This window comes from Sparus aurata, chromosome 16 (assembly GCF_900880675.1).
Source record: "Sparus aurata chromosome 16, fSpaAur1.1, whole genome shotgun sequence".
Classification (NCBI taxonomy): domain Eukaryota; kingdom Metazoa; phylum Chordata; class Actinopteri; order Spariformes; family Sparidae; genus Sparus; species Sparus aurata.
The window spans coordinates 6,813,041-6,822,645 of NC_044202.1; the positions used below are offsets into that span (position 1 = coordinate 6,813,041).

Consider the following 9,605-nt stretch of genomic DNA (forward strand, 5'->3'; position numbering starts at 1 on the left):
AATCTGCCGCCGAGCTGCGACTATAGCACTAACCTCCAGTCTGTGCGGGGATGAAGTGGCAGAAACTATGAGGCAAAGCAGACCCATTCAACCCCCGTGATAAAGCCATTAAAATTCATTCCGCAATCGGCCTCGAAAACTGTTTTAATGGCCTATAACCGAGAGCTTGGAGCCCATTTCTGCATTCTAAATTTGGAGCATGAGCCTGAGAAAATAAGCTATGCAAGAATTTGCATCACGGCCCTGGCATTTGGGAGCCGTTCAGATAAGAGCCGGGTAATTGCTCACATTTGACTTTTCAAACAGTGACTTCTAAAAAAGAGAAAAAAAAAAACGAGATGCCATGTTCAGCTTGATGAGGGAGAATTAGCCTTCACCTTCCTGAAACAAATAAAGGAGAAACTGTTCAGGGAGGTTGAAACTGCAAGTTAAGCATGAAACTGTTTCCAGACCATGAAAGGATGCAGAGTTTTGCTAAAGGTTCAACCTTCTCTGTTCAGACGTACAGAGCAGGGATCTGCTTTCTCAATCACTGGCACTGATGCAGGTATTAGACGGAAGAAAGTGGTATTGCAAAACACAGAAGGAGATGCAGTTCGCAAAGGGAACAAGAAGAATAGAGTCTGTGTCTCAAACTTGTTGCACTTGATTTCTGAATTGCAACAAATCAAAAACAACCTGCGAGCATTTAAGAAACCGGTAAGGTGGTAAGTCTAGGATGTGGCTTATTATTCTGGCAAGGTACAACATGTAAGAATTTAAGCTAGTTAGATTTGGTCGTTATCACCTGAAGTTGAAGAAATAACAGTGTTGACATTATGTTATGTCGCCTTTCCCCGCTGGGTAACCCCCAACCAAGGCCTGAAAACCTTCACAAAGCTCCTGTGTTAGCAGTGCTGCTAACACAGGAGCTTTGGAGAAGAACATAATACTCCATTGCTCCAAGTTCCCCGACCGCTAGCTGCACCGTTAAGCAAGCTAACTAGCTAAAGACAGCATTCCCCAATAACACACATACGTCTTGCGGTCATCTGCACAAGTTAACATTGTTAAGACGTAGCATGGGGAGCGTTTACTGATTGGGAAGACGTTCGCAGTCATTGCCAATGAGCGAACACTCCCCATACTACGTCGACCCAGCGTAACTTTTATTCATCATATCAAGATCGAGGTATTTGGTCATAGAAATACGTATTATTATTAATATTACATTTTTAAGTGCTTTTGAGGAGTCTTCAAAATATTGAGGCGTATAGTATCATGTGTCGTGGTATGGCCTTAAATATATTGCAATATTATTATTTTCATGATACATCTCCCAGCATACATGTTACATGTTACTGAGGGGAACATGAACTTCTTTGCCGAATTTTATGTCATTCCATCCAAATGTTTTTGAGACATTTCATTCAAAAGCAGAAATGTCTGGTCACTAGGGTTCATCCCCTGGGGACCATGACTGTCTGTACAAATTTGAATGGTTATCCATCCAACAGCTGTTGGGATACTTGAGTCTGGACCGAGGTGCCGGACTAAGCAACCACTGTTGTCGTCCCTAGAGCCACATCAGTAATATGGCTAACATACAACTTAGCTTGTTAGCACAGGGGTAAAGCTGCTGTTCAACTTTGTCCGGGGTTGATCTATGTGAGCTGCCCCATTGACTTTTCTTGGGTAAACACTGACACCAGTTCGCCAACAAGAGCCTCAGTAACACTGCACCTGAGAACCAAACCCCTCCCTGGGACGTGGAGTCAGGTTGTGCAAGAGTCACTAGACACAGGTCGGTATCTTCTGACATACCATACATCAAGACAGGAGCTTCAGGCTGTAATGAGTAGACCTTTCTCTCCTGACTGAAAGCCTCTCATTAGCAGCAGATGACTAGATGTTTCAGATAATTATGAAACGTGCTCGATCAAACTCTGATTGTGTTCATGCGGGATCGGCTTACAGCCCGAGAGACAAAGGAGCAGGAGGTGGGATGATGAGAGAAGTCGGTAGAAAAGTGAGCTTGTTGGTTGGGAGACGAAGGTTTGAATTCTAACAGGAAACAAAAACACGTTCAAAACTGAAGAATCGTCTTTGGTGGACAGTTCCTGAACTATAAAAACAGTTTGACTCAACCTCTCATCGTACCCCCGAGCTGAGCCGGGAGCACTAACATAAAACTTCCTGCGATGGGGCGAGTGGATGGCTGGATGCTCCTGGGTCCTCTCAGCTGGGGTGTCAGCCTGTGACCCCATCAATCAGGACAAACGAGACAGGGCCCCGACAGCGTGACCGGGGCGGGATGATTGGTTCGCTGGGGAGCTCCTGTTGGGATTTATAGCCCAGCTGCGTTAACCACGACAGCGAGCGGACGCTGGATTATCAGCACCCAGGAGAACGCCAGACTTCTACTACGTTATCTCAGATTTCCTATTATTTCAAAGAGAAGGCAGCTCCCCTGACGGATGACTAAGTGACGGAGAAATGAACACAGAGCCGTCACCTGCCGAGAAACAGACAGAACAGACAGTTGCTCACTTCCCCTGAAGCATCTTTGAATCATTCAGTGTTGGCATCTGATACCGTTCACAGCTTTCTTTAGAGGAATAAAAAATATGCTCATTCACTGTCTTGTTGAGAGAAAGTTGAGACGTTCGATACCTCTTAAATGTGCTGCAGGAGCCGGCAGCCAGTTAGCTTAGCTTAGCATAAAGACTGTAAACAGGGGGAACTGCTAGCTCGGCTCAGTCCGCAGGTAACAAATCTGCCCACAAGCAACTCGAAAACTCACACAATATATTCGCTTGTTTAATCTGTAGAAAAAACGAAATGTAAAAATGACATTCTAAGGAAACTAAAAGGTGCAATGTAAAGTATTTAAGTCTAGAACATTCAAACAGTGTTTTATGTTTTGTGCCACAGAGATATCTGCTGAAGTTCGCTAAGCTAATAGCTATTTCCAGACCTTAAAACCTCCTCCAAAGCTCCGGTGCAAGCAGTGAAAACACCAAGACTCCCTCTGGTGTCTGGCTAGCTGCACGGCTAACTGAGCTAACAAGCTACCAGTAGCAGCACCAGCAGCAGTACGAAGTTACCAGTCCATATATTGAGAGTATGAATGGTGGCTAATTCTTACATATTGCACCTTTAAGGATAAAAAAGCAGCGACTGCTTTTATGAAAAAAGTTTTTTTTAAATGTTTTAATCGGAGCGAGTGGCCGTTTACTGAAGGTTCTGAGAGCTTTCGATCACTCTTATGATAACTAGAAACATCTTACATGTGATGGTTTTCAGGGGATTTCAGCATTTTAAGGAAGAGAAACTACAGTGTTGCTGCCACGCCGAACCTTTTCTAAACTTTCCCAGAGGACCTGAACTGATGACCTTCAGATGATTACTCTGCTGCTACAATCGCCGTGTACGTGCATGATAATAACTGCATGTGAGTCTAATCAGGGTCTCAGTGTCAGGCTGCAGGATGGAAAACATCACATGACACGGCCCGTTTATTGAATATGGAAAAAAAAAAACACACAAAGTGACACTCTTCAGCACGCTCATGTTTTTATGTAGTGAAAAGAAGCAACATTTCAGCACATAGCGCCTTTATCAGTGCGGAGCCGGCCACCACACAGAAAGAGAGAGAGAGAGAGAGAGAATTCACTCTTTTGACATTCCCTGCTTTGTCACCATCCGTCTGTGGCGCTCTTCTCCTTTTGTTAAAAAGAGGGCTGCGCAAGGTGCATCATGGGAACAGAGGAATCTGATGACAGGAAGCATTCTGTGAGGTGGCCGGAGCTGACATTACACATCCTATTATGCAATCCAGCCAACAGCTGCCATTGGGGAACAAAACACGTAACTTCTTTACTGGCTTCTTACTCGAAGTGAAACGTCACCCGGCCATTCATGCTGCTGAGTCAGTTTCCTGAACCTTGAGGCTTTATCTGATCATTCGAAATACTTCTAGGCACAGAAAAGGAAATAAACATACTCTTGATGCAGTTACAGGGTGTATTATTTTATCCAGATGCAGAGAAATGTCATTTTACAGTAGATGTGGGTCAGGAAGCTCAGTCCGGACGCCTGGTGGTGCAGCGACAGCCCCGCCCTGGCAGCGCTGATTAGTCAAAGTGGGGAGTGTGAAGTAATGATGACAGATTCGCTTCGTGGGCAATTCCTGTATGTCTGTCACGCATAGAGACAAGTTCTCACACAGCCTACTGGCCTGCAGGGGCGACTAATTAAGTCTTACGTCACGATTCGTCAAAATGTGTTGACCAACACACTGCTGCTGCTGCTGCTGCTGCTGATTACACTCCACAAAGGAAAATCCATTAATTCAGTCAGTAGGTCATATGGAGAGATGTGTATCCGATATCCCCTTGTTGTTGTTGTTGTTGTTGTTGTTGTTGTTCCTAAAGCGTCATGATGCATGTTGCTCCAGGACCATCATGTCAACTTAACAAGAAGCAACAAAGATAGTATCTGGAGCAGGCAGTCATAGCTGAAGGGGTTGAGAGCAGGACTGTTTTACGATTCTTTTCAGTTTTGTCAGGTTTAGGGGACAAAGGTACTCAGTTAGGTTTAGGGAGTGGAGATACTTGGTCCGGTTTAGGCAACAAAAATCCCGAGTCGCAAAGCTATGACGCTACAAAACTACTGATTTGTCTATTTGTCTATACAGTCATGGTCCTGAAACAACAACACCAACACGGAAATACCAGATCAGATCATGCTGAAGAGACGCGCCAAATGTGTCATAATTAACATTTTTGTTGAGTGGTCCACATCTGTCAGCGCTGAAGAATCTGAGACGCAAAGCCACAAAATGAGATAAAAGTTTTTTTGGCAAAATAGTGAACAAGTCAGGGAATCAGTTGATCTCATCTGTGACCTGGCTTGTAGAGTCGGAGCAGGGGAATGTGGGTGTGAGCACAGAGGTTTGGGGTGTGGGAGATGGGGAAGTGGGAGGCAGGAGGCGGGAGGTTTTTACAGGCAGGGCCTGATCGAAGCAGCTCATATCCTTATAAGGGAAAACCTTGACAAATTAGCTGCGGCAGTTAACACCTGAGCTCCACCTTCCAGCTATGAAAACAACAGGAAAGAGCCCGAAAAACTGATGACGTGTGTTTGGTTCTGCTTGTTTGTTAAAACACATAAACTCTTGTGTTGTTTCACTGGAAATATGTGGGTGCTGTGGCTTTAAGTCACATCTGGCGCAGCGTACCTGAGACACCTGGGTCTGCCGAGACATTAAGATTCCGAGATAAGAGGATCCCAGCGCCCTCACAGTCAGGGGGTCAGGTTAAGACTTGCACCTGGACTCAAAATATTTTAAGCAATCTCTGACATGCCGGGCTGGTCTATTGCAAAATAGAGTCAAAGAAAAAGTTCCAAACCTGCGCAACTTCTTCTCTGCTTTTATATTTCTAGTTCCAGATCTTCAGCTTTAACAATTGTTTCTGTCTCTGGGAGCCGAGCAGGATCACTGCGGTGATTAAATATTTGCTGTTCACTCATCACTTCTTGACAAACATGTGAAAGGTCTTCAGGCTATCGAGAAGCAAAACAACACACTGAGAAGAAAACTAAACAATTGTGAGCGATTGTATTCCAGTTACATGCATGTGGATACAACTTTCTGTACCCTTCCTGTTTTTCTTGATGTTTTTGGCTCTTTATATACGTATTTTCGTACGCTAACCTGGAAGTTAGCATCGCCCTGGTTCCCTCCACAGACAGCCTGTAGGATTTGTCAGTTGGATTTGGATGATTGCAGAAAATCTGTGGCGAACACAGTTTTATGCACAATCGTCTTCCCTGATGAACAGAGCCTCTATGATTTCTGAAGCATCAATGAAACCGCCATAAGTAAAAAGCAAACATCAGCTGATGAGAGCTATAAACAAAGTTCATCACGGTCACATGACTTCAACATCACCGCTACAAGGGTCTTACTACACTACAGTTTACACACTTTGCAACAAACTGATCCATCTTCAAGTCGGAAAGCTGAAGTTAGAATACTTTAGTGTGTACGAGTCTCCATGTTCGGCGTGAGGCGTTCAGGTCCCCGCTATTTTAATGTCACAGAGCAAAACAGGAGAATATCTTGTTTGTTGTCGTTTTAAGACCTAATTCTAGGCATTTAACCAAAAGTCACATTTCCGGGTCTGACGGCACACTTTTTCAGCGCCTGCACCTTGTTTTAAATGAACCAAACATCCATCTTAAAGACTCAGGAAGCACCTCCAAGATCCTCCGACATGTTGGTTGATTCGTTTAAAACACCAAAACGGGCCAGAATTTTAAACTTCTCACAAAGCGTAATAGCCATTTGCTTGATGAGAAACAATCAGCCAAACACCAGAGGCTTCTACATTATCTCTTCATCAGCAGCAGCAGCGGGGCTGATTGCTGAGGCCTGGAGGGAGTTTTGTGTGTGTGTGACTGTAAACTAGACTGGAGGACAGAGGTGCACGCTGTCATCCCATTCAGCCTGTAATTGTGTGTAGCCCGATCCCAACATAACCACTTATCACGGCTCTGTGCGGAGAGCAAGACATGAATAAAACATCCCCCGCTCTCTGCAGGAGGATGATGAGATCAATGAGGGTCACGCAGGGCCCAGAAACGTCTGGGTCATCAGAGGGAAAGTATTTCACCATGACGGGGTTGTGGTGGTGGTGAGGGAGGGGGAGACATGTAATAAGACTAAACTGTCAGGTGCAAACTTTCTCTTTTATTGGGCAAGACAGTTTTCCATAATTAAAGGCAGGAAGGCAGCAGCAGCAGCAGCAGGGGATGTGTCCTCTGCTGACTTGTGTTCACACCTGACATCAACCCCACTGCATACCTCGCCCCTTTATTTCCTCTAATTCGACCGGTAGCAGCCTGTAGAGGATGACATAATCCAGGAAGCCAGAAGCCTGGAGAGCGACGGCAGAGCGAGAAAGAAAGAAACTTGGGGGGGGAAAAAGTTTTCCAGCGGCAGCGAGAGGGGCCGATTATTACCATTTTTGGGCACGCTCGCTCCCATGCAAGCCCAGCCCAAACCACAGCGCTTACTCAGATTCCACAGTGCTTTTTCTTCCCCGTTTTCAAAGCGGAGGGACGAGCGCGGGGAGCGGTGGAAGAGAAGTTAACACCCCTTCTCGAAACACAGGCCATTCATACTCATGGCTGGAGAGGGGAGCAGCAGCTGTGAGACGCGTGTGGACGATCTGAGCTCGTTAAGGCGATATACGGACGTCTCGGCGCGCACGGAGAGGTTGCGGAGCTCGTATGGCGGAGCGGTAATCCATACAGACGTGTGATTAATAAACTGACTTCAACAAACAAACTTAGAAAACAAGCCAAAAAAAAAAAATGTGTATCGGCTCTGAAAGTCGGAGCAGAACCCGTGCGTAAAAGTCGGCGTCATGGAGGGGACGCGAAACGGTGGGCTTACCCCCCCCCCCCCCCCACTCCACACACACACACACACACGCACTCAAACACACACACTCCATCCCCCGGTTGTTTTAAGCATGGCCTAATCCACGTCGCATCATAAGCCAGATGACAGGAGGGGCCAGTCACACACCATATGCAGTCAAGCGCATGGCTGACATCTGTTGCGCTGGGAAAGGTGCGCGCCCCGTCCAGTTTTTAATTGTTTTTCTTCCCCCTTTACACTCCCCTCCTCCTCCTCCACCTCTCCCCCTCTTCTTGCTGCAAAAAAATAAATAATAATGGCTGGGCCTCCTCCTGCTCCTTCATCTAATACATAACGCCATGCAGGATACGCTCAAGTAAAGTGTGTTGCCAGATCTGGAAGGCGAGAAAAAAAGTTTGGGAGCGGAAAAAAAAAAAAAAAAAAAATGAAGATTAAAGAAAAAAAAAAAAACGCCGCTCAGGTGATATACCAACGCGATCATCATAAGTCTTATAATTCAACTCAACAGCTGCCGGTTCTGTCTCGATCTGCTGCCAAAGAAGTCGCCATAACTCAAGCGTGATGGTTTTACTAATAATCAGAAGACAAATCAGCTTTCGTTACGATCGCCGTCATCACCAGGCAGCAGCAGCACCACTTCCGCACCTTTCCACCGGAGCTAGAAGGAAGTCAGTCTCACCTTTCTCTGCTGCTTCTCCCATGCAGGATCCAGGAGCAGATCCCGATCCCAGTCATCCTCCTGGGGCATGTAGTTTCCGTCTCCATCATACTGATCCTGATCCATATCGTATCTATACAGCTTTATATATATATATATCTTTTCAGACGCTTCTCTCGTGTGTCCCCCGGTCCTCGGCGAGGTGATGATGTCTCACAGCTCGGTCTAGTCTCCGCCACGCATTCAAGACGGTGTGTGGATGAAATTAACGGTCCACCCCCGGCTTCTCTCTCTCTCTCTCTCTCTCTCTCTCTCTCTCTCTCTGTGCGTGTCTCTCTCTCTCTCTCTCTCTCTCTCTCTCTCTCTCTCTCTCTCTCTTTCAGCCCTCCAACTCTGCCTCTTTTCTCTCTCTATCTGCTCTGGTTTCTGCCCAGCAGGAGCACGCAGCGGCAGGCAGGCAGGCAGGCAGTAGGCAGGTCCAGTGGCGACGGAAGACAGACGCAAAAAACTTTGCCTCAGACAAATTGAATCGATAGCCGACCGAGGGATCTGATTGGAGGCCTCCGGGAGCGCAAGGCCCGCCTCCTCGAAGCGGATTGGTGGATTCCCCCTGTCAGCGCGGAGGCTTAATACCCGAGGTTGACTACATAGGTTGATCCGAGCGTCTGACTGTGCGACTGCCTGGGGCTGTAATCAGAGTACGAGGAGTGTAACGCGTTACTCCACAAGGTGTAACTAAAGCTGGAGACTTATATTCATTCTCAGTGGTGGAATGTAACTAAGTGCATTTACTCAAGTTCTGTACTTAAGTAAAAAATCTTTGGATACTTTTACTTTACTCGAGTATTGCTGCTTTATACTCCCAGTCGATATTTGTGAATGCCTAAAGATGTAAATGAAACGTTGTGGGGTGAAAAGTAGCAGGCAGTATTGTATCCTTAAATTGTGATTGAGTACATTTTCACTGTGGTGTTGCCAGAAGTGGAGGTGGAGGTATTCAGCTTCACCACAGTGTGAAAATAAAGTACAAAAGTACCAAAGTATTTTCACCAATATATACTTAAAGTACCAAAAGTAAAAGCAGTCATGATGCAGAGTGGACCACTTCAGAATGATTTGTACTAAAGGCCTATTACTGGATTATAATCGTTGTCTGTTATACATGTGTTCATCACTTTAAAGGATCAGTACATCCAAAAATGAAAATTCAGTCATTGTCTAGTCGACCACATGATGATGGAAAGATGGATCAAGTTTCGTATTCTGCAAAACATGAAACGAAAACAAGACATAAATCCAGAGGTGGTTACGCTCCATCACAGCGTACAACATGATGTCACCGTTATCCAAACACATGATACGTGATGGTGAACACTGCCAGAGACTTTTTCCCAGTGTTGACAGGTTTTGCATGCAGGACTTGTTCATGTAGTGGAGTACTTTTCACAGTACTTTCACTCAAGCAGCATGAAGGATCTGGACTTCTTGCACCATTGTCAGGCAGCCCACTGTACC

The 9,605-nt window shown here is 45.8% G+C and overlaps 1 protein-coding gene across 5 annotated transcripts in view; it reads right to left on the minus strand.

Moving 5' to 3' along the window:
• The window catches only part of actn1 (actinin, alpha 1), a 53,178-nt gene extending 44,625 nt beyond the window's left edge, over positions 1-8,553 (minus strand). For 2 of the 5 annotated variants that reach the window (XM_030443753.1, XM_030443749.1), the window contains exon 1: positions 8,112-8,552. In XM_030443753.1, the coding sequence (XP_030299613.1) occupies positions 8,112-8,216 (105 nt within the window). In that variant the 5' untranslated portion in view covers positions 8,217-8,552. Of the gene's footprint in view, positions 1-8,111 lie in introns of all 5 variants that reach the window. The other 3 variants (XM_030443752.1, XM_030443751.1, XM_030443750.1) reach the window with 2 other exon arrangements.
• Between the last annotated feature and the right edge of the window lie 1,052 nt (positions 8,554-9,605).